General features: G+C 43.2%; 2 protein-coding genes and 1 long non-coding RNA gene across 7 annotated transcripts in view; 2 read left to right on the top strand and 1 right to left on the bottom strand.

Annotated features, from left to right (window-relative positions):
- Positions 1–3309, bottom strand: part of LOC133270887 (uncharacterized) — an 80088-nt gene extending 76779 nt beyond the window's left edge. The window contains exon 1 of the long non-coding RNA XR_009743958.1: positions 3092–3309. This is a non-coding gene — a long non-coding RNA (uncharacterized LOC133270887). The remainder of the gene's footprint in view (positions 1–3091) is intronic.
- LOC133270826 (aldehyde oxidase 2-like) overlaps positions 1–6299 on the top strand; it is a 43412-nt gene extending 37113 nt beyond the window's left edge. For 3 of the 4 annotated variants that reach the window (XM_061456379.1, XM_061456374.1, XM_061456387.1), the window contains 4 exons: positions 405–470; positions 1769–1957; positions 3782–3949; positions 5659–6299. In XM_061456379.1, the coding sequence (XP_061312363.1) occupies positions 405–470; positions 1769–1957; positions 3782–3949; positions 5659–5712 (477 nt within the window). In that variant the 3' untranslated portion in view covers positions 5713–6299. Of the gene's footprint in view, positions 1–404; positions 471–1768; positions 1958–3781; positions 3950–5658 lie in introns of those variants that run through there. The other variant, XR_009743936.1, reaches the window with a different exon arrangement.
- Positions 6300–10870: 4571 nt separating this feature from the next.
- On the top strand, positions 10871–20663 carry BZW1 (basic leucine zipper and W2 domains 1). Of its 2 annotated transcripts, XM_061456328.1 has the most exons (12): positions 10871–11028; positions 11509–11582; positions 13194–13370; positions 15638–15732; positions 16051–16116; positions 16400–16535; positions 17120–17229; positions 17349–17519; positions 17851–17997; positions 18121–18259; positions 19106–19228; positions 19470–20663. In XM_061456328.1, the coding sequence occupies exons 2-12, from the start codon at positions 11519–11521 to the stop codon at positions 19499–19501; spliced, it is 1260 nt and encodes a 419-aa protein (XP_061312312.1). In that variant the 5' UTR covers positions 10871–11028; positions 11509–11518; the 3' UTR covers positions 19502–20663. The 2 variants fall into 2 exon arrangements, with proteins under 2 accessions (XP_061312312.1, XP_061312322.1); XM_061456338.1 differs by lacking the exons at positions 10871–11028; positions 11509–11582 and having other exon boundaries at positions 13293–13370; positions 15638–15643.
- Positions 20664–24638: the final 3975 nt, after the last annotated feature.

Genomic DNA, 24638 nt, shown 5'->3' with positions numbered 1-24638 from the left:
CATTATATTTCCTATGATACATTCCTCTACACAAGGAACTTCTGTTCAAGTGACTGTGCTTCCACACTCACAACAAAGCATAGGAGGTGGCTAAACATCAAACAATTAAGTTTCTATAGGAGAACAAGCAACAAAGCCATTCTTGAATTCATGATCATCCTGTTACTTTGCAGGATGTGCACAGCAGATTCAAAGTTTCAGACAACTACCAGAAATGCATCTAGATAAGATGAACTCTCCACCAACACAAGCCTGTTTCTAGTAGCTTTCATATTTCAGAATAAATCTGTAATATTTGTGATATAACATCTTTTATGGGTGAGACTATATACACTGTTTATGATCCCTTTGTTGTTGTGTATTTTAAATATAAGTCTGTAACGCACCTTTTATTTGTTTAACAGAATATCAGAACAGACATTGTCATGGATGCGTGTTTTAGCATAAATCCAGCTATAGATATAGGACAGGTATGAACTTCCATAGTTTTCCTTTATATTAGATGTTAGTGAACATTTCTCTTTTTGCCTAAATGTTTGCTGTAACCAGTCAACTTAATAGCCACAAAAGCCTACGAGATATTATCCATTAACACTCAAGGATGCTGGCTTGACAGATGTAGTAGTAATTGCTTTTATTTGCAGCTATAAGTAATACTAGGTTAAGTTTTCTACTTTTTGTTTGTCTTCTGAGAAGAGAAAAGCAGATCCCACAGACTTTGGAAATGCCCTACAGGATCAGCATCCTGAATCTCCTTACGACTTTTTGCTGAAAAATTTACCCCAGAATTACTGACTGAGGGCTAAATCTTAACCAGCTGCAGAGCACTGTTGACTGTGACAGTGTTGGCTGTGTAATGGAAAAAGTTATTGAGATGTAACAGACCTTTCCTTAAAGGTCTGATATAGCCACAGATTTGTATTATGGATTCAACTATCTGTATCTGCAGACAAACTGAATAATGACAAAAGTGATGTCACTCACTAATAATTTGTAAATAAGAAAGCAGTGGTGAACTCAAGAGTAAAAAATATTTGTCATTTCTTTGCAGAATCAAAGGAAATCCTTCTAAAAATATGACTTACATTTAAAAACCTTTTTTTATTACAGGCTCATCCTCATATACTTGCCCTTTGCCTAAAAGATTATGTTCATTTTGCACATTCAAGAATTGCCAAATTTGTCAAATCATTCTTTCTTCGCAGTTCAATTCTGTGTTCACCTTGCATCAGTGTTTACATCACCGCTGTCATAGCCCAGGTGTTTACTCAGCAGTTGTTCCTTCCTACTTCAGGCTGGTTTGTTATTTCCTCTTCATATCCAACTTACCATTTATTTGTGTATGTGATGTTTTTCTCTAGAATAAATTTCATTAGTTAACTGCAAATCCTTTTTAAGCAAGTATCAGATTGAGCAGACTATTTATGTCAGAGTCCCTGGGCGAATGTCTCCACACTGGAATTCCTGTGGATTTGACTCAATTCTCTTTGGCAATTTTGCAAAAGCAAATCAGAGATAACTGTACTAGCTATGGTGAGTTTAGCCAGGAATAACGAAGAGTAGAATGAACTTGAGCCAATGGAAATATTTGTGTAAGTCAGATGAGGACAGCTTGGTCTTACTTTGGTCTATGTTGGCTTATTTTTACTTTTGGAAGGAAAGATATCAGTTCATGTGTAATCTTAAAAAGTCTAATTGTATATATGGTTTTGTGTTTTAAAATGACTGAATAAGATGTAGAAGTTTACCTTTTTTTTTCTTTGCTCAGATTGAAGGGGCCTTCATTCAGGGAGTTGGTCTTTATACATTAGAAGAAATCTACTTTTCCCCAGAAGGAGAGCAGCTAACTCTTGGCCCAGATACATACAAGATTCCTGCCATCTGTGACATTCCTGAGCAGTTCCATGTCTATTTACTGCCAAATTCATGCAACTCCATTGCTATCTATTCTTCCAAGGTAAACACACCAAATTTACCATTTGCAAGCACACCAGGTGATTCTGCTGCAAAACTGTTAAGTGACTGTAGTGGATGGTAAACTTTTTTTTTCCCAAAAAAGATAATTCCAGTTTCAGCTATGGAACAAATTGTATTCAAATGGTAAAACACTGATGTTCTGAGGCTTTGGACTGATTTTCTTCCTATGATTTACTGATATTACAGTAGCGCTTAGAAACTAATAAAAATTAAAGGTTTTTTGTACCTACCTGTTGTACTATATATCAAAAGTGAAAAAGTCCATCTTGAAGAGTTTAAACTGACTAGACAGGAGAAAGGATGAAAGAAGGCAATATTATGATCTTTTTTTAAAGGCAGAGAGGTCATGAGACAGATTAAGTGACTTTGTAGAATCTCACAGGAAACCTGTGACAGGTATGGGAATAGAGCCCACTTCATCCATTAGCCATGGCAGAGCACCATTCTTCCTGTTTTAAGGGTGCTTCATCCTCTGAGGAAACACTCAGCACTGGGTTTGAGCATTGTTCATAGATTCAAAATAAAAGCAGAAAAAAACACCTCAGAATAGAAGGGGAACTAAAGGGGAGCGTAGGCCTCAGGCTACTAAAAGACAGGAATGCCCACTGCCCATTTACCTTTGAATCTAAAGCAGGTATGACAGAGTATTGTGGTTTAACCCCAGCAGGCAGCTAAGCCACACCGCCACTTGCTCGTTTGCCCCCTGTGGGATGGGGGAGAAAATTGAAAGGGCAAAAGTGAGAAAACTCATGGGTTGAAATAAAGACAATTTAATAGGTGAAGTAAAAGCCACACATGCAAGCAAAGCAAAGTATGAAATTGAATTAATTCACCACTTCCCATCATCAGGCAGATATTCAAACCATCTCGAGGACACCAGGGTTCTATCACCTGTAATGGTTACTTGGGAAGACAAACAGTATCACTCCAAACATTCCCTCCCCTATTCTTTTTTCCTCCCCCAGCTTCATATGCTAAGCATGATGTCATATGGTGTGGAATATCCCTTTGGTCAGTGGGGGTCAGCTGTCCTGGCTGTGTCCCCTCCCAACTCCTTGTGCAACCCCAGCCTACTCACTGGTGGGGTGGGGTGAGGAGCAGAAAAGGCCTTGACTCTGTGTAAGCACTGCTCAGCAGTAACTAAAACATCCCTGGATTATCAACTCGGTTTTCAGCACAAATCCAAAACACAGCCCAAATATGAGTTACTATGAAGAAAATTAACTCTATCCCAGCCAAAACCAGTACACAAAGGAACAGAAATTTCCAGAAGATATTCCATGCCATATTCTTATGGCCTTAGGTGGTGTAAATGAGCAAACAAACTCTTTCACATTAAGAAAATAGAGACAAAGAGCATATTTCTTATCAAAATTAGACAGCACAAACTTTATCTACGTAAGAGGGCCTAAGGCAGCAATGGAAATGGGTGTCTTTCTTTCTCTGGTCCATCATGCAGAATTAATTCCAATTGGATATAGAAAAGGTAGTTTATGTGAGAAGTCATGAGTTTATTTCATGGCTTTATAACATGAGCACTGAAGTCCCAGCAGGAAGCTTTGATAGTGTAGCTGTATCATGAATTGTAAAACTATCTACATCAGCCAAATCCTAGTCCTTGATGGTTTTCTGATTTGAAAGTTGTCAGAGATCCAAGGAAAGCTGTTGAATCCAAATATGATGGACATGCCCAGACACAGAGCTGACACTATTCAGTGTATTTTGATAACTACAGCAGAGGTGTGCTAATCTCTACTGACAGTTTCTAAAGCCAGTCTCTTCAGCTGTCTCTCTCCTCTGTCAGGGCATGGGAGAGGCTGGATTCTTCCTCGGCAGCTCAGTGTTCTTTGCAATACGAGATGCAGTGGCTGCTGCACGGAAGGAAAGAGGACTGCCCCTGGACTTCACACTGAACAGCCCCTTGACTGTTGAGCAAACTCGCATGGCCTGTGCTGATGTCTTTACTGAGATGGTAAGGTTATTTTCATTCCTTTCATGAGCTAGCTCCTCCATTCTCTTTAATCTGAATGAGCTGTGCACATAGACTGATCAGTGAGCAAAATCTCTTTTCTTCAACATACCACAGTTAGCAGAGCTTTGCTCAGCTATGTTGACAGAGTAACATGAACTGACAGTCTAGAACTAAGGAACCTATGCTATTTCCTCAGTGGTAATGTCCCCAATTTACATATCTCCTTTAATCTAAAAGCCCTTGAAAAGACTTCAGATTATAGTCTTCATATTTAGTGTCACTTTATTTGCATCTCTGTTAGCAATTATGATGATGTCTAGACACAGAGTAGGTGTGCTCCATCGTTTGTCCTATGCCTCTGGTCTAGACTGATTCCACTTTGAAGCATGTACCCCAGTTTCCTTCTTTTCTTCCTTGAAAACTAGGGAGATGGAAATACAGGCTGATATGCATCTATGTCTTCTCATAACATGGGGTTAGAATACAGGCCGGGTGCACAAGAGCACTCCCAAATAAAACATTTTAGATTTACATTTCTATGCAAGCATCACCACTGACAGTGGCATAACAGAATCTAGAGGTGCAAATTTGAGATATTCATTGTAAATGCCTCAAATGTTTAGGTCCCAGTTACTTCATATAAGCTCATTTTCTGTGTCATGATCTGAATATTCCTAGAGCTGCTTTGGTGAACACATCCTTGATTTTATAAAAAAGCAGAGGCTAGCAACGATTCTTCCTATTGTACAATTCATTTCCAGCTGGGTTTCTGAGAGCCCTCCATACTTTAGGTCATGCTCTCTCTTCTTTGTTTTGTGGAATGAACTGATGTTCAGGAGATGCTGAAATAATGGGGCCTAAGGAGGAAAATGGATTTTAGATATCCTGACCTTTTTCCTTTGGGAGCCTGGAAAACAGGAAACACCAGACCAAAATGACAAGGTCCATTAATTAAAACTTTCAACTTAAAGAGCCCCACAGACCTCAGCCCGAGCAACTGCATTGTAGCCTCAGATGAAAATTTCTTTATGAAAAGGGACACAAGTTGGGTCAGGCAAGCCTGCAGGCCCCTGTGTCTTCCCATGGCAGCCAGCTAGAGACCCCCAGATCTCAATCTACCTGGAGGTTGGGATTGTGAATCCCACATTCATCCACTTCTGTTTCTTTCTGTGCAGGATATCCAGTGATGAAGTCTTTAACAGTGAAAGAACTTCTCATATTAATAAAAGTCATAACTGAGATCAAGAGCCTTTGTGGGCTAGGTGTTGTGCAAACACTTGGTAACAACTTAGAGTTTAAATAAAGGTGAAGTTGTTACCCAGTCATTAGGAGCTGATGTTCTGTCTCCAGAAATGCCCTCAGAAGTGTAGGATCTCCTTGCAAACATCATTGGTTCCATGATCTAATGCAGTCTCATTAAACCATGTTGCATAATGGAACCTCATGTCAGTTCCTCTAATCTCAGCCCTTCAGTCTGTGAGCTCACTTGTGCTATGGACATATGCACTTAATTATCTGTTCAATTACAAGAATGCCACTTGTTGACTAGAGGCAAGCTGATGGATTTCACAACCTTTTATAACATGATAAAGTGGGGATGTGTGTGCAGTGACATTTAAATGGCTGACAAAGACCATGCATTTGTAAATTACAGTAAGTTTTCTTTCCTCTTAGCAAAATGATGTTGTTTTCCTTAAATTTTCTTTCAGATTCCAAAAGATAAACCTGGAACCTATAAGCCATGGGCCATCAATATATCTTAATACTGCTTTCCTAAGTACCAAGCAACTAGGTGACTCCTTCAGCCACTTACTGACTGAAAGCTTTCCTGCAAGAAAGAACTGTAATACTTACACACCCCGATATATATATATATATCTGTCTTTGTAGAATGAGAACAAGCACCAGTTCTCTTGTCATGCCATGTAAGAGACCTCTTATTTTGAAACATACGTGTCTTTCTAAATCAAATTGTGTTCCATGCTACACTGGAATAATTCTGGAGTTACCCCACGAACTTGCAAGAATTCACCTGCGATTTTGAAAATACCTGCAATGAAGAGCAGGTCACAAATAGTACCATTTTGCCACTTCTGCATCTAGTTTGAGATTCATAACTATTGTTACCCACTCTTTCTGTTCTTCTGGTACTTGAAAATCCCGAGGATCAGAACTAGACACTGTACAAACTAGTGATAAGCAATATATCAATGTTACAGTAGAGCAGAAATGGCAAAAGTTTTCTAGACACTGCTGTATTATTATTACCACAGTGACCACATAATACCGCAGCATAGCTCTTTGCTTCCTGGCAGACCACCTCAGACCTGATCCATACCACTAGTTCTCTCTGAACTGATTCGGAGAAGACTGCAGGAACAAACTCGCCAACAGAGTTTCAAGTTGACAAGCAGGTATTCTTTATTGCGGCGCCGGGAGACACGGGGGATAGCTCCTCCTAACGTGTGTCCCCGTATTGCCATGCAGGCCATCCTTATATTGTCACTGGGCATATTACATCATTTTCCAGAAAGTTTCCGGCATGCATACAAAAATGTGGTGGTCTTTAAGGGTCGTTTATTTTTCCCAACAAGCTTCATTAACATTACAGACATAGCAATCATCTTGCACTTTTACTTACCAGTTAGTTTATCTGTGCCCACCCTGGACATCTGCTAGTCTCAGATACTCCCCATCCCCAGGTCCTGTTTTTCTATTCTGCTTTTCTTACACCTTTTGTACTAAGGTCCTAAGGACCTGAAACTATGTCAACTACCTTCAAGCAGCGGTTATTTTCCATTACAAAGCCATCACACTTAACATTGCTTAGAACTGATTACATTTTGTGCTTTTGTGACTCCTTGTCTCAGAACCACTATTGATTTTGACTTCTCTCGGGGCTGGAATATAATCATTGCTATTCTCTGTATTGTCAGCATTCACTCCTCTCCTTTGCTTTACCCACAATTTTGCTGCTTCTTTCCAGTAAAACAGTGAAGAAGGACATAGCTGATGGCATCTGTAGGTAAGGAGAGGGCACAAGGTGAGGGAGGTGTACTGGAGGTAGGAAGGGTTAAATAGCAGGACAGGTTCCAATACCACCTTTGAAGAAGTGAGGATTTCTGGGATAACATGAATCAGTAAGCAAAGATATAGAGGGATAGACCGCCATATCTGCAAAACCTCATAGTCTTCTTACCTAAAACATTCATTTTGAAATTGCCCATTGCAGCCATCAGCAGCTATACATAACAAATATGCAGCAGGTGTCTTAGATACAAAGGTGGAGGGGAAAAGGGCTAAGAGGAAACAACAGCAACAGAAGTTCATCATTAAAAACAGGTGTGTCGGCTCCCAGTTTAACTGTGCCAAACAACATTACTGGCACTCTGGCAGACATTGCTTCAGAAGTTTAAAGTGATGCTGTGGCAGCTGTATGAATCTTGATGGAGCATTTCCCTGTGAGGAGAGGAGACTGAAAAGAAAGTGCAAAGATGTTTGAGAGGGAGAAAAGGAAATGGCTGAGCTGATCCAACCTACGTTTACATGCGAATTTATTCAACTTTAACATTTGATAGGTCAAAGCAATAAAATTAACAGTAAGAACACATTTAATGTCTTTGTGTATCCAAAACACTAGCATAAGAAATAACTGGAGATACTCAACAGGTATTGCATTAGTTCAGATCCTGGACTCATTTACATAAACATAAATCTGGACTATTTTCATTTATTTTAAGGGTGAGATTTCAGGCTTAAATTAGCATGCTATAGAAGAAGTATGACCCTCAAGTAAATCGTATTTAACCTAAACCTGTAGAGGTGCACCAAGATTATATTTCTTTACAAATAAATTAATATTACTAATAATGAAGAAATTGACAGGTTATGTTGGTAAAGGTTTCCTGTTCATTTCTCTTGGTAAATTGTGAGACTATAGCTAATGCAAAAAGCTCAGCTGGCAATACGCTTTTGCAATTTTGGAATATCAAACACTTCCAGGAGCTGGCAGCAGGAACTATCATATCTTTGTGTTCTTTACCTTAAAATACAATTTTCCTAACATGTGATTTATCTTCTTGTCTTCTTATTTAACTGTAATTTAGAAAAACGCTCTCCTTTTAGAATGAGTACCAAAGAAATCAGTGCCTTGGATTTAGAATGAATGAACAAATACTAAGGTGAATATCCTCCCTCTGAATGTGATCTCCTTTTGGGTATTTTTGAATGTGCTATTTTGGGGATTTCATTGAGCTGTTAAACAGGATTTGCTTAAATATGTCTTCAATAAAAGCAAACTTCTAAGACATTTTCCTACTATTTTGTGGCACTGTGATCTATAACCAATATTGTTACAAGGAGAAAACAATAGTAACAAAAATGGTGTGAGATGAAATCTGGCTCCTACTGACAATAAGAATGGCTATTGTTTGAGCTTAAAGTTCAAAACATGTGACTTGGCAAGCCTGATGCTTTCCCATTAATCTGGTGCAGTAATGAATTTCATAGCAACAGACACACAGGAGTGGGACTGTGGGCCTTGGGGGTCTTATGGACCAGTGACAACAGGGGGGAGAACTGGGACTTCATAGGCTGAGTGTCTAAGGCCAGTTACCAGAGGGGTCCTTACTGTGTGTATGTGTATCTCTCCATGTATTTCCCAGTAATGGACCTTCATGCTAGTCAGAGAGGAAAACAGGACAAGGGCATTGGTGCTGTCTGTGTCTGCATTAGTGCAGTGTTTCTCTGTTAACCTGTGTGGCCAGCTCTATTTTCATCTATGTATGTTTTACACGTGTTTGTATGTTTGCTTGTTGAGAATACACACTCACCCTTGCTACTGGTTGGACCTTGGGGAATAGAGCTGCATCAGCCTCACCTCTAGTGTGCTGATGCAGCCCCTAACATATTCATCTAAAGAAATTGTATTTACTCCAATTGAGGCTCTCAGAAGCACGGAAAAGTCATCTTGTATGAGTGAGATAAACTGTATAGTACTTCCAGGTACAAGTACAATCACTCTAGCTCCAGAAAGGATGATGGCTTCATACATTCGTGTGTCCCTACATAGAATCACAGAATAGTTAGGGCTGGAAAGGACCTTAAGAGCATGAAGTTCCAACCCCCCTGCCATGGGCAGGGACACCTCCCACTAAATCATGTCACCCAAGGCTCTGTCCAACCTGGCCTTGGACACTGCCAGGGATGGAGCATTCACAAGTTCCCTGGGCAACATGGCAAGCATAGGCTTACTTTTTCCTTACTCTTTAAGCGTTCAGGTTTTTATATACCCAGCATATATGTCTTGCAGAATGAACAAAATACTGATTTTACTACTTCCAGTTTTACTCTAGTTTTAACCTGTGAGGGTGATTGTGCAATGCCTGTAGTCTAGGCAAGAACAGACAGTGGAAGGTAGGCAGCCTCACTGGAGATATGGCATTACTTTAAGATAATCAGTTGAGTAGGACAGCAGATAATCAACTGAGTAAGATGGCAGGACCAGTTCTGCCTGGATCAAAGAATTTTGCAGATTCTTCTTGTTTGCTTTCCTACATATTGATGTATTAGGGATAAGGTTTTCAAAGAATGTCTAACAAAAAAAAAAAGACCAGAATTGGTGTGTTCCCCTGTTTGCAAGTGGCTGATGCAGGTTACTTGGAGCACGGTGTAAGAACACAGGTAGTTAACACTTCTTTCTTTCTTCTGAAAACTACAGTTTAGCTGAGAGGTGCAATGACCTCCCTGCTAGGCCACACAAAAGATTCACAGCTGAGGAAGCAGGTTGTTGGGATAAAACAGAAATAGAGCTGGGGGTGACCTCAATTAAAAGGTCATGGTCACACGGGTGACCCCACTTTCCCCCACCGGAGCACAGTGACTCGCTCTGTTTATATACCTGGTAAGTGGACATTTCAAGAGCTTTAGTCAAAGGAACATTACACTTCACACCTGGTGGAAATTTGGTACCTGTGTAAGGGCTAGAGGGAAGTTTCTGACCCCAAGGTTAGTTTAGTGGTTTGCCTTTTTGGGGAGCAAAGAACTGAGTTGCAATTGCATCTCCCTGGCCTGTATCAGTGTGGAGAGGATGCTGCATGTTGCTATGTTCTGGATACAACTGGAGAAGTCTACCTAGTAGACATGTCCAGTTATGTGCTGAGCTGTCAGTCTGGCAATGAAAGGGTGGTCAGGCATTGGAACAGGCTGCCCAGTGAAGGGGGGGGGGGGGAGTCACCATCCCTATAAGTGTTCACAAACCACGAAGAGGCCCTCGGTGATATGGTTTAGTGGTGGTATTGGCAGTCCTGTGGTAACGGTGGGACTTGACGATCTTAAAGGTCTTTTCCAACCTACTTGATTCTACCAAAGGCTGAATATGGGCTCCAAGGAGACAACTGACTGGGAACGGGGCTGAGCACAGCCAGCGGTTACGTTCAGGGTCCCATGACGTCTTCCCTAGGGGCACGGGCCCTACTCACCGCAGCCGCACACAGCGGGACTGGAGCCTGCCCGACACCTCTTACCGGACCGGCTAGAGGGCAGAGGGCAGCCCACCCCGCAGGCTCCAGCCTGGGACACGCGGTGGGGTTGCCCCCTCCGCGCACCGCCGCCAGGGGTCGCCTCGGCTCCCAGATGGCTCGGGGCACGCTCAGTGCCGGCGCGGGGACGCACTAGGCGGCTACTGGCGTGTGACGGTAAATCACGAGGGCGGGGGAGGGGGGTGTGGACGCGCTCATTCCTGGAAAGGGGGGGGGTCGAACGGAGAGCTCCACTCATGGGGAATGGGGAGCGCCCCACGGAGATGAGCGTTGGGTGCCAGCAGGTTGGCAGCGCCAGCAGCGGGGAGCAGGCGGAGCTGGAGAAGCCCAGCCTGACCCTGGCCCTTTATCCCTCCAACCTCTCTGGTGGAGCGGGATAGTCCGTGCCGGGCGGGGCGGGGCGGAGCGCGGCCCTCCCCTCTTTCTCTCGCGTTGGTTCTGCCTGCAAGGCTCTCGTCGCTGTTGCTGCCTCTCTTTGCTGGTGCTCGCGCCCGTCTCCGCTCCGGGCCGCTTGGGCGTTTTCTCTCTGCCTTAAAGTCGGTGAGGAGGATGGGCCGGGCCGGGGCGGCCAAGGGGGGCAGCCGGGGGCAGGAGCGGCCGGGTGGGGCCGGCTGCCGCCACACGAGGCCCGGCCGGGCTGTAGCGGCCGCACCGCACCCGGGCGGAGGCGGAGAGGAGGGACTCGGTCTCCATCTTCCCCCGCACGGGCACGGAAGCCTGCGCGCGGTGCGGCGGGAATGAGGGGGCGACGCCTCCGCAGCGGGCTCCACGCAGGTCCCGCCAACGCTCTGCCGCCGCCTCCGCCTGGGGAGGCCCGGGCCGGGGGCCCCCGCCTGCCCGTCAGCGGTGTGTGCTGCGGGGAAAATGGAGGTCGGCCACAGCCAGGGAAGGGGAGGAAGGAAGGAAGGGAGGGAGGGAGGGAGGAGGAGCGGCGCGGGGGGCAGGGCCGCCTCCACGCTCCCGGGGCGGGCGGGCGGGCCCCGCGGTGCGAGTCCTGAGGGGTGTTGTGCTTCCTTGCAGGGTGTCTTTTATGAATAATCAAAAGCCGCAGAAGCCGACGCTATCGGGGCAGCGTTTTAAAACTAGAAAGAGAGGTAAGCGATCGGCGCTCTCGGTGCGTGGTCCCGCATGAAAAGCCCTTTTCTGACCACAAGCCAGTGCTTTTACAGGTTTCCTCTCGTAAATCTTTTAAATGAGCCCACACTAAATACCCAGTGTTGGTGCTAACTCTGGGTGCTGGAATGTTCTCTGCACTTGTAAAAAATATTTGGCAATAAGAGCTGTAGCTGAATTTGCTGTGATAACCTTGGCTTAAGGAACAGTGGGTGTAGAACTGCACTGAGTGTGTTTGTCCTGAAAGCAGAAGTGTCCAGTACCCCAGTTACAGGGCAACTCCAGCGCAGGCTTGTTGCAGGTTAATGTGTAAGTCTAAGGAGCATCTAACCTGGTAAGAATTTCAGTGTTACCCACTGGATAGAAGTTACATTGTCCCCCGAATGCTGTAAGAATACCTAGTTTGAATTAAAAAAACAAACCCACAACCTCCACACACAAACAAATCAAGACCAAAAACCACCCGCAACCCACAACAACTCAAACCCCCACAAACACTCCCCCCACCACCAGCAAGCACAAACCCTCAGAGTGTGGGATGTGCAAGTGTCTATATCTGTATGTGCAGCTATTCCCATGAGAAGCATTGATGACTGAAGAGGTGTGATTAGAAATTTAGGATTTGGTGGTAGGTTTCTTAAGCCTAAAGAGGAAGCGGGGCAGCTCTTAAGAGTTTGTTTAGTACTGTTTTACTGACATACTATCAGTGTTCCAGCTCAAACTGACACCATTAAGGATATGGTGTTCTAATTCAGCTATATTATTGAATCAGTAATCAATTTGTAGACATTAAGTCCAGGTTGACTTAAAGAACCTATTCTCATGTTGAAGCCCCTTGAGAAGCTGTTGCAGTGTGCGGAGCAGATGAAATGCTAGCATCTTGAGGTTCTGTCTCTCTTTAAGCGGTTAACCATAGTTTAGCTTCCAGGCAGCTCTGCAGTAACAGCCTCATGGATCTGTCCTGGAAAAATAACAGATCCACTATTTCCAGACTTCTACCCATCTGTTCCCAATGTGTTGATACTTGCATTGAGTGTAAGGACACTAGTCTGCCCCTTACAGGAAGGCTGCTAACAGATGCTAACAAAACTGGGTGAGCTGTTACAGACAGCACTCAAAGTAAGATGTGCAGCTGAGTTCTGTTTCTTTGGAAGCATATGGTTTGCACAGTCTAAGGATGGATAGGTGAGTAGAGTTAAATATCCTTTCTATTTAAGGCAAACTAATGATTATTACAAACAACTGTTGTTCTTAGTGAAAGTATAGTAAGAACTCAATTAGAGGTAACTAAGGAGTGGTTCAGCTTTTTAGTCAAGCTTGACTGAATAGCAGGCTGAAAGCAGTAAAACTTACTGCTATATTGGCCTTTGAAATTCACTTTAGGCTACACTGTTAAGTCACTATTTGTGCCAGTTAATACCAGTTGTCAGGCTTGTCAGTGCAAGTTTGGTTTTGTTTGGGTTTTTTGGGATGGTGTGGGTGTTTTGTGTTTTGGTTTGTTTTTTTTTTTTAATAAGATAGAAATGACAAACTTAACAAACCCCAAGCAGCGGTGTGTGTGGCAACTTCATTTCAGTGCTTTGTTCTTACAGATGAAAAAGAGAGGTTTGACCCTACTCAGTTCCAAGACTGTATTATTCAAGGTTTAACTGAAACTGGCACTGACTTGGAGGCAGTAGCAAAGTTTCTTGATGCTTCTGGTGCAAAACTTGACTATCGCCGCTATGCAGAAACGCTTTTTGACATCCTGGTGGCTGGTGGAATGCTGGGTAAGTTCCTTTGATGGCGTGCTCTCAGCCTTTGTTCTCTTGACTCGACAAAAGCTCACTTTTCCTTTCAGTGTAAAAACTCTGCTAGAGCCCATTGAGTGTGTAGGGCAGGGTTTAAGCTATCTGCAGTAACTATCTAACTATGCTAGTGACTGGCTAAGCAATTGGATTACTGTAAAAATACTCTGTACACCCTACCTGCCACAGTTTGGCTTTCTTCTAAGTGCAGACTGTAAGAAATTTGGTGTAAATGAAAATATATTAGATTTTTTTTTCCTACCAGGATTGGATCTTGATTCTCTGGTCGAGTTTGTTTTTGATTTGAGAGGGATGAATGCTGGTTTCAGTTGTGTGGTCTGTGATTGCAAGGTAAAAGGAGTTGCCCTGAAAGATTCTGATGTGGTCCTGTGCTTTGTGCCCTGTTATTTTGGAAAGTAGTTTTGTTTGCAGAAGAATCCGATGCGTGTAGTCTTGGAAATGCTATTACAGATTGTTTGATGTTGACAGCAGTGAGGCCATGGGCTCTAGCAGATGTCAGGGAGTGGGAAATGAGGGGGTGGTCAAGTCAGCAGAAAACAGGGAACCAAGGAAGTGAAATGTGATGACAGAAAGTCTTGTAAACTCTTGTGCACAATGCATGTAAAGAGCAAAGAGCAGGGCAGATGCTCACCAAACAGGTAAGAAGCAGGTGAAGCTAAATGAGGTTTCAAAAGTAGTATAAAAAGAAGTGGTACTTTAGATTTAGACTCTACATTTCCTACTTGATTAATACTCTTCAGTGAGAAGGGGTTCAGATGGCAGGGACCCATTTAAAATACTGACTGTGAAGAGGACCCCTTATGTTGTCTGCCAAGACTAGAAGAGATCTGTCCCTGGTTTTAGCATTTGTTATGCAATAATAGGGAGGGGGAGGACTTACATGGGAATTTCAGCAGTTACAGATTTTCAGTAATGTAACAAAACTGGCTCAGATTACCGAAATGTGTAGGGGAGGAGAGGAAATGCCCGATTCTGAGCCACAGATGGACAGCGGATGGCAGTTCTGCAGTGGGGGTGGCTGGTTTGGGAGGATGCATCTGTTGCCTGTTGGGGACAACTTCACACTGATACTTGCAGAAATGTCAGGAGAGTTGCTCAAATGCTGAAAAGCAAGGCTTTCAAAGTAGTTTAAGTTCATGTGCCTGCATATCCCAAAGGTTATCCCAAACAGTGTTACACAGGCTGAAGTTACTTTGATGTTCTTGTTAGCAAGAAGCTTTTTTGCTGGTGTTACAGGAGGTGGTAGCATGAATAGGTAAATTTGTCTGCCACATGGAGCCTCACTACTTGAAATTGTTAATGTACAGATTGTTATGGTTTGTGAGTTCACATTCAAGAGTTAACCAGTGCATTCTGTGTTCCTCCAAGGAATGAAGCTGGGGGGGTGGGGGGGAATGCATTACTGCATTAATGGTGCTATTAGGGGTCCTTTACTCCACTCTTCTGTAACAAGTAGCTAAGTAGACTAGGTTTAATCTTTAGTCATATAAGGCTGAAATGAAAACTGGCATCCTGTTGCCTCACCACCTTTTAATATTATTACTGTTAATGCTCCATGTTTAAGTCATGTGTCTGACTAAAACATAACTGCAGGATCTCCCTTATATGTAGGATGGCATAGAAATTGGTAATAAGGTATTCTGGCACTGGAGTTGGTGGCTTGAATTCACCCTAGTTACTGAAGCAGCCTGCCTAGCAATCAAGTGCCTGTATTAAACTGAAGAGGAATTGCGAAGCATCATCTTCTCATTAGGAGCTATAAAGCTGAAGTGCCTTGGAAGACTAAAGAGGGGTGCAGAATTTTGAACATCTGTGTTCTCTCTCCTGTTGTGACTTACTCTTGTTATTTAAAAGACACTTAATTACAAAGCAGCAGTACTGTAGCAGACACTAAAAAGATACTTGCCAGGATTAAGTGGTCTTAGTGTTTTCCTTTAAGGGAAGAGGAGCTCATGTGCTCATGTTAACTTAACCCATATGAAAAACAAGATGTGTTGCCAATCCATTTAGCAGTACGGGGTCAGAATATTTAAATGAACATCCATAAGCTACTGATTTTTAAAGTTCCACTACAGCAGTGGAGCACATGGAAGTCTGCAGTGATCCAGTTATTCAGTTCATGAAAGGACAATGCATTGCATGTTAAGGGTATTGCAGCTCTTACTGTGGGGAACTGCTGGGTACTCTCACTGGGGAGTAATACCACTAACACAGAAAATCTTCTTTAGCCCCAGGTGGTACCCTGGCAGATGACATGACACGCACAAACGTCTGTGTATTTGCTGCACAGGAAGACCTAGAAACCATGCAAGCATTTGCTCAGGTTAGTTCTGTAATAAGCACAATTTAACTTACACTATTCAATGGTCAAAAAGGAAACGTTTGTGCAGTTGAAAGTTTAGGTAAAAATAATGCATGGCTTTAAGAAGCTTGCTGGAAGAGGTAGAGTAGCATTGTTCTGTGCTAAAAGTGCTCTAAAGAATTCAGACTAACTTTACTGAGCTTGGTTTTTCCTTTTTTTTTTTCCTCCTTTTTTTTTTCCTTCCTTTTTTTCCTCTTTTTTCTTTTTTCTTTTTTTTCTTCTTAATTTCAATTAAATGATAGTCCAGAGCAAAAAATAATGCTTTCTGTATCTTCCTAGGTTTTCAACAAGCTAATCAGGCGTTACAAGTACCTGGAGAAAGGCTTTGAAGACGAAGTCAAAAAGGTATGGAGTAGGTCCTTAACAGCAAACAGATAAACCTTCAAATTCTGGTAGTTAATCACTCTACAGAAGAGTTGTATCATACAATGGATTATAAAAACGGAATACTTATAAGTTGTTGACAGAAGAACAGCTAGCTTGTATGACTAGTGGAGAAGACTGACAGTGAAGTAGTGCTTCTGTTAGTTGAATAGCTTGATTGAAACAAAAGTGTCTAACATGGAGGCAGTAGTCAAGCTTTAGTGAGAGATGGCAGTTCTATGGCAACTCTTATTTCCTCTTGCAGTTGCTGCTGTTCCTGAAAGGGTTCTCAGAGTCTGAGCGGAACAAACTGGCCATGCTGACAGGTATTCTGCTTGCCAACGGGACGCTTAATGCATCAATTCTTAACAGTCTCTACAACGAGAACTTGGTTAAAGAAGGTAAGTGTTGCCCAACTCTTATTTAGGGAAGGATGGTGGGAGACAGAACCATGACAAGTTAAGCAGAAATGGCAGTGACAGTACACCCTTGCAGCTCACTAGCTTCATCTGGTGATAGATTTACTAAAGGATTAGCAAAGGTAAATATGCTGCCTCGCAACATGGAAGGTCTTGCTAAGTCTTTTCAGAAAGCTTGTGTGTAGGATTTCCCTGTGTGATGCTGGGGTTGCCAGCACTGCTGTTGCCCAGCAAGGTAGTCCTGTATTTTGGAGGCGGACCTTTCAGGATGCAGGTGTGTTGTTTCTTTAGGCTCCTTCAGAAATTACAGAAAGTAAATACATTTACAGAAAGTTAAGTTTCGTATAGGGAAGTCTTTGTGATGCCGGGTGGTAAGAGAAGTCCAGTGTGCCAGAGACTGCAGTATCCTCGGGCAGAGGTGATGTGGACTGTGCTGGGTCTGCCTCTGAGTACAGAGGCTACTGCTTCAAGCAGGGCTCTGGCAAACTAGGTGCCATGTACTCTCAGGCCATCTGATTCCCTTTGTTTCTAATGTCAATAGTAACAGTACTACTCCTATTACACAGGTGTTTCTGCAGCTTTTGCAGTCAAGCTGTTCAAATCATGGATAAATGAGAAAGATATTAATGCAGTGGCTGTCAGTCTTCGTAAAGTCAACATGGATAACAGGCTGATGGTGAGTAGCACTGAAATTACTGAGTTACTACTTAAGCCAGTTTAGTGACTAGCATTTACCAGCAAAGCACCCAACGCGCGCTTACTTTGTGAAAGAGTTGTTGCAAACTTTGTTTTCAGGAACTCTTCCCAGCCAACAAACAAAGTGTTGAACACTTTTCCAAGTACTTTACTGAAGCAGGACTGAAGGAACTTTCTGAGTATGTTCGGAACCAGCAGACCATAGGAGCTCGGAAGGAGCTGCAGAAAGAACTTCAGGAGCAGATGTCTCGGGGAGATCCATTCAAGGATGTAAGTATTGGCTGTAGTCAAGGTGGGATGCTTTCTTTTTTCTTTTTTTCTTGTAGGAACTTACCTCAAATTTTCTGAAACAGCAGCATTTAGCACTAATCTGAAGGTACATGCCTAATTATATATTGAACTTGGCTTTTGCTAAGAATGAAAATCTAGACCAGGGTGCTTTGGTACTAGCTCTGTGGTCTTTCCTTAATGTCCTGAATCTTGCTGTATGACCAGAGGGCTGTGTTTGGTTCTGAAGGCTTCTGTGTAACATTTAGAACAGAGCTTTTAATTTAGCTTATTGTCATACGTGGCCTATGTGCTGACTCTTTCATTCTGACAGATAATCTTGTACGTGAAGGAGGAGATGAAGAAAAACAACATCTCGGAACAGACTGTGGTAGCCATAATCTGGTCAAGCGTAATGAGCACAGTGGAATGGAACAAAAAGGAGGAGCTGGTAGCAGAGCAAGCCATTAAGCACTTGAAGGTATTGCAACTGAAGTACGGACTCTAGCACCTGTTGGGCAGGGCTGCATGAAATCAATCTAGTTTGGCAATAAATGTGAAGTGTTCCATGTGTGCTAATCTGTCATTCCTATTCCTCTTGCAGCAATACAGCCCTCTACTTGCTGCCTTTACTACCCAAGGTCAGTCAGAGCTGACTCTTCTGTTGAAGATTCAGGAGTATTGTTATGACAATATTCATTTCATGAAGGCCTTCCAGAAAATAGTGGTGCTCTTCTATAAAGGTAAATTCTGTGGGGTTGTGGGTTTCGGCAGGGGAGGGAAGGTGGTTTTGTCTTTTTAAAGCCTGTATCTGCAGAATGTTTCAGTCCTGATAAGATCTTTAGGGAAGATCAGTACCTACAGCATTGCACTTCATGAACTGAAGAATTTTCTGTCTTCTTTTCCAAAGATGGACCAGTAAAATGTGAAGGTGGATGTGGCTGTCCTTGCCTAGAGGAGTACTTCCCCATGTGCCGAGGATGCTGCTTCTTTACTAGATGTTAAGAGCTGTGGTAGATCAAATTTAGGTTTTTAAGGCTCTTTGTCACCTTTAAGTTAGGGAAAGATACATGATAAATGTATTCTTAGCTTTATGTCTGAACACTGACTGTGAACAGCCAGAGATTAAGACCACTGAGGTGTTCTGGGGTGCTCGATGCTGTTAAGAGGTGTTACTAAAAACCACACTGTGCGCCTGTGGAAACACCACAGGAATACAAAGAAAGCTGTTGTTAAACTGAAAATTGTATTTGTAAAAGTTTTAAGAATTTGCATCTGTTCTTAGCTGTTGACTGAAGTTGTTCTTAGAGTGTTATCCCAAATAGCTATGAAATACTCCAGACTTGTAGTGATAGTGTGCTCCTCAGTGCAGTGCTTGGGAAACCCCCAGTGCAGTCAGTGTGAAACATAAGGTTCTCAGAATTTAAACCAGGAGGCACTCCTGGCACAAGTGTATCCAGGCGTAGTCCTTCCGTGGGTATGTATTGTGATGCTTCTAGGGGAGGAAGCAAAGGCCTGCCAACTGGAGCTTCTCAGCAGCTGCTGTTGAGTGGGTTGCTGTATTAATATTGCTCTTGCACATCTTACAGCTGAAGTTCTGAGTGAAGAACCCATCCTCAAGTGGTATAAAGATGCACATCTTGCAAAAGGAAAGAGTGTTTTTCTGGAGCAAATGAAAAAGTTTGTCGAATGGCTCAAGAATGCTGAAGAAGGTAACCAGCAGCTTGGCTCACAAGTAGAGCTTGTTCATGTTGGGAACCTTAGTGCACTAATGCTTGTTTGTGAGGTGGGGTGGTTAATTGTCCCTCGAAGATGAGGTGTGTCCCCTGGTACTGGCTGAGAAAGCTTGCTAGCGCCATCCACGTGGATCCAATAGCAGCTGTTACGCAGGGCAGCAGCTGGATGTGGCAGCTGACCTGTGGGTAGCCTGTTGACAAGATCTCTCTGTTCCAGAGTCGGAATCTGAAGCTGAAGAGGGTGACTGACCTGTGACACTGTCCTTGGCAAAGCAAACGGGAGCTGTAGATAAGTGTCATGTCTCATGTGTCCTTCTGGTTCCTACATCCTACCTCCCTGTATCAAGCATGATATAAGGGCTCTCATGGCAATTTCTTTTAACTGTTTTCTATAGTTATTGAGATGATACTGGATTTAGTTTTTAAAAACATGTTCTAAGTAGCTTACAGGAGCTGTTACAGATTTGACTCTAACCTGCATTTGTCCTTTCAGTTCTATTCTACCTCCTGTATTTTCTACTGTAATCATGTAATTTAAGGCCTTCCACAATGAAATCCATTTTACTTTTTGGGTTTTCTGTCTATATTTGAGTACACATAATTATGGTGAATGAGATTTATGCCAGTTCTGTTTGCAAATGAACCTGAAAGAAGCCGCTGAAGCCAGGAGGCTGTGGCTTGTGTGGTAACTCAGTGTGACATGTCAGCCTGCACCATGTGAGCCAGATACCCCATTCATTGGTGGTTGTCCAACTCCCCAAGGACTTTGTCACCTCTTCCCTACGCTTCCAGCATAAAGCATTCCAGCTGCTGGGTGAGGCAGCTGCCCCACTCATGGGAGGGAGCTCAGTGTCCTCCTGGAGAGAAGCTGTTATGGTGGCAGTGAAGGGTGGTGCTGGAGGGGTACGATTAAGTGGCATCTCGGAACCTGCTGTCTCTCACAGCTGGTGGCCTGCACACCTGATGGGTAGCACAGCCCAAGAGGGGTCTTGGCTACCTTACAGCTGGGCAGCAGCTCCTGGGGGAGCCTGTTTGGCTCCCATGGCAGTCCAAGCAATACTGTTCCCCACAGAGCCACCCAACAGCTTTCTTGAGCCAGGCAAGGGAGCAGCTTGCTTGAGTTGCTGTGTAAATGCACAAGTGCTGGAAGGTAAGGCAGAGAAAACTCTGTCCCTTCCCACTGAAGTTTAGGGATTGTTTTATGTTGGCATTTGACATGATAAACCAAACAGCTTATCTGCTCCGTGAAACTTTGCATTCTTAATGGAATTTCTCAGGACAGCTCATAATTCAAGAAAAATACTTGGTTAAGGAGCGAAGTCTGTACTGGTGTAAGCTAATAATGAGCATTAACTGAAATACTGGTAACCAGAGTACACCTATTATAAATAAAATGAAATGGACAAAATGATCCCAAAGATCACTGCTGTTTCATTCCATAACTACAGTAATCTTCTTCCTTACTTTGTAACTTTTTTTTTTTTTGAAGCAAATGAAGGCCATCCTTACACTTAAGGGCTGCAATTATCTACATGTTAGAAGTGTAAGTGTCCATGATCATTATTCACTGAGGAAATGCAGCCAGGCTCATCATTTCTCTCTAAGTTTTATTCCAGCAGCTGGATTCAACTGGAATATCCAAAAAGTCCTAGTATAAATCCACAAAAAATAGCAGAAATGCCCATAAAAAATAGCAAAACAATTGTTCATGATTTAGCACAAGTATTTACACCGTTTTCTGTTTCTTTGCTGGAAGACCTCTCTTGGAATCCTCGTCTGCAGGAGACCAGGACCTTTTTTCCCGTTTCAGTGGGAAGAAGAAAGGATGTTTCAGCGCTGCTTCAAGTGTAAAGCGCTCGGCAGGGTCGTACTCCAGCATCTTCCCAGTCAGATCAAAGAGGTTCCTGTGCTCAGCATTGCTGCAGGTCATATATTCCTTCAGGAAGAAAATGTCAGAACATGGGGCTTTTAATCATAAAATTGCACCAAAAGTTCTTCTCCCGAAAAGAATTTCCCTTTGTCTCCTTATCAGCCATGGCTTATAGAGCCTTGAGAAGCGCTGACCAGCAGGAGTATTTTCATTCCAGGCCAGCTGGTTCCGAGTGAAATACCTGCGTTTCCTTAAACAGTTAGTCCTTAGACCACAGTTTGTTATTCAAAGATCCTGGTTTATCCCTTCACTAGAAGTTTACTGGCATGTAAGTTCACAGCTTTTTAATAGAGCAAGAGGAGGAACCTGAGTTTATGAAACTTCCTGTTAAACTGCTATTAAACCAGAGCTCAAAATATCTGTATTTATTAATCTCTAGCAGTGCAGATATGGAAAAACATCCTTACCTGCTGTTCTGTACTGTGTGCCTTGGCACAGCCCCCAGTACTCACTCCATCATTGCCAGGTGTTCTTTGCTGTTACAGGCCTGGAGGGAAATCAAGGTGGACATTTTTGTTCAGTGTTAGAAGGCGTCAGGAACCATCCACTAACCTCAGTTTACTTTGATTTTAACAGTAGCCTGCACCCCATAATCAGTTTCAAGTGAAGGAGAAAAGAGAGGCAGTAGGCATCTGATTCCTCCAACAGGTTACATAGGTTACTGACCATCCCAGTCCTGTGAAAAGATTCAGAAGGCTCATGTTTATACCTGATCACAGTATACAGTGCAGGAGCTCAGGCAGGACCATGTGCCACATCTAAAGCACGCTTCAGTAGCATACAATAAGTCTTCGGTTGATCTTTCACACAGCAGGCTTCTACTGACCTAGAATAACCTCTGGAGCTGGGAATGCACTAGTAGTCACGACAGGGCTGTGGTACTCATCTTCATATGTGGCATTCCCAAAGTCTGCAATTTTGATGTCTGGAATTTTTAGCTGATGGTCATCGCGTGTCTGAAATGAAACACAGTGGGATGCAAGTGGCCAAATGAACCCAGACGGTGGGTGGGGGGAGGCAGGGAGAGGAGAGCAACTTACTTAGCAGTTTGGGGTTATACTCTGCTGTGTCAGAGTCAGACCTCAGAAATAAAATGTTTTCTGGATTCAGGTCTGTATGCAAGATAACCAGTATAGTTGGCACATTTAACAAAAAGTTAACAAATGCAGCAAAAGAAACATACAGTTCACAGATTGGCAAAGCTGGTATGTCACCTGTCTGATGCGCTCCACATTCAGTGACTGAAAGTCGAAGGTGCTGAGCCCCAGTAGCTCAAACAATGCGGACATGTCTGTGTACTCAAGCCACTCCAGCATCTGGGCACACTGAGTACAAAAGCAGGAAAACGCATGTGTTGCAGTAGGAGGGTGCGTAACAAGGAGATACAGATGCTGCATATTACAGAAGGTGACGGCACAGGAATCTCAAAGCAGAACAAAGTGCAGGTGGCTTTGTGTACTCTCTATTGCTGGGATCTGATGCATTTAAATGTTGCAGTACTCTTATTTCTGCACAAGCCGCTTCAGAGAACCCGTCAACGTTTCTGACTGTTTTCACAGCAACATGTCTGCCTCTCCTGAAAAGACAGGTTTTAACAGTTGGTAGAACAATGAGGAGTTTCAAGTTGGAGCAAGGTGATCTTTAAGGTCCCTTCCAACCCAAAACATTTCCACAATTCTAGGATGAAATTCAGTAATTATCACCATCTATGTTGTTTACGGCGACTACAGCTTTATCAGAAAAGCTATTTTCTTTACATACAGTGTAACCAGGGCTCATCTGTGCAAAAACACAACTAAAATCTACTCTTTCAATTGTGCAAACATACTTGATATATCTGTATTCTTAAAGGTTAAAGGCCCCATTTACTTCCCCTTTGTATTTATAGATGCTGGGCTACTGCTGGGGAAACTTCCACATCTTGCAGCCTAACAAACAGGACCCACGGTCATAAATGACACGCCACCTCCTGTTGTTTTAGTAGTGAAAAAGTAACTGAGGGGTCAAGTGCTTTCTACAGCCACGAGAAAGACAACCTAGTTTCATAATCTGCACACAGCAAAACTGACATCAAACACAAACCAGAGTCTTGAGTTACAAGATGCTCACTGCTAGACCCCAGATCCAAGACTTTCCTTATTACACAGACCTGGGGTGGGCGGTGCAGGCCCCAGGACTGCCCCGGAATGGGGCTTCAGCTTCATCCCACATCATCCAGGTCACCTCCCCCTGCCAGCCCTTGACCCCTCCCAGGCTGGAGCACCCATGACCTCATCCCCCAGTGCTGCACAACCCTCCTGTCAAGGCGCTGGGTTTAGCATGATGTACTAACAGACGCTTGTGTTTGGGAACTGCAGCCGCAGCCTTAAGGAAGTACACATGGCGCAGGAAAAGAGGAAGCAAAGGTACAGCCTGGGATGATCAGAAAGCACTTCATGAATACACTGTGAGTAGGAAAAATTACTTGTATTCAATACTCACTCTTCATGAGCAATAATGCATTCCACGACTCTTTCATAAGCACCATTGCCCAAAATAGCAACAACCTCATCTATAAAGAAAAGAACTCTGACTCACAGAAGTTGTGAAATTACTCAGCTATTAGGAAAAAAAAAAACAACAAAACACCAAAAACCCAATACTACAAGCAAACAAAATTAACAGAGTACGAGCTATCACTGAGGCTATTATAGACTGTGCTTCCTTCAAACTGTAAATACCTAGTTTGAGAGATGGTAGCGGACAATTCTCACCAAGGCACATTTAGGATCTCATAGGTTCATTAACTTCATTTACTATTGTTTGGGGAGAGGGATTAAGTCCTACACAAAAAGAACAATCCCCACCCTCAAACAACACAAGGCAGAAAGACTGCCAGAGCCTCCTCACACCTTATGCTAAAAGAACTTACTCTATCTGAGAAATTAATAAACTTTGACAAATAGTCTATACCTCTTGCACTCACTGCATCTCCTCCCTGACAGATAGGTGGCCATTCACATCATCCTCTGCACTCCTGGTTGTTCAAGGACGCATCTGGAACAGCACCAAGATTGTCCAGAAAAATACATAAACCTGCAAGATTAACCCACACTTCCTCTGTTGCTCACAACTACTGCACACAACAGTCCCAGCCACCCCTCTCACCTCCCCTGTGCCTTACTGCAGCCCTCTCTCCACCAGCAGAGCTATCCAAACATTACACCAGAAATTGGGTCCTCCAAACCCACATCAAACAATGAAACATCTCATGTAATCTCATGCAGGTGCAAAAAGAGCATCTGAGGATGTAACAGTCCTGAAACACTACAACAGCCTATTCACATCAGTTCCCTAAAGCCCAATCATTTTTTTAATCTGGGAAGCGCTAAACTTTCTGAAACAATTCCACCTCTGATAAATGACCCTCCTCACTCTTAGTATTGTTTTTATTTCCCCAACTGACCCTGTGCGATC

This window comes from Pezoporus flaviventris, unplaced genomic scaffold (genome assembly GCF_033815535.1).
Source record: "Pezoporus flaviventris isolate CSIRO_AGI_PZ_B2104156 unplaced genomic scaffold, CSIRO_AGI_Pfla_v1 ptg000001l, whole genome shotgun sequence".
In the NCBI taxonomy this organism is placed as follows: domain Eukaryota; kingdom Metazoa; phylum Chordata; class Aves; order Psittaciformes; family Psittacidae; genus Pezoporus; species Pezoporus flaviventris.
Note: the sequence above shows the minus strand (reverse complement) of the source record. Positions and strands in the feature narration are given on the sequence as shown.

Excerpts from the sequence above, each read along its gene's own strand:
- BZW1 (XM_061456328.1), top strand. The coding sequence starts at position 11,519 with ATGAATAATCAAAAGCCGCAGAAGCCGACGCTATCGGGGCAGCGTTTT. Across the intron at positions 15,733-16,050 it reads CCATGCAAGCATTTGCTCAG|GTTTTCAACAAGCTAATCAG; the intron begins GTTAGTTCTGTA and ends GTATCTTCCTAG. Across the intron at positions 17,520-17,850 it reads GGGGAGATCCATTCAAGGAT|ATAATCTTGTACGTGAAGGA; the intron begins GTAAGTATTGGC and ends TCATTCTGACAG.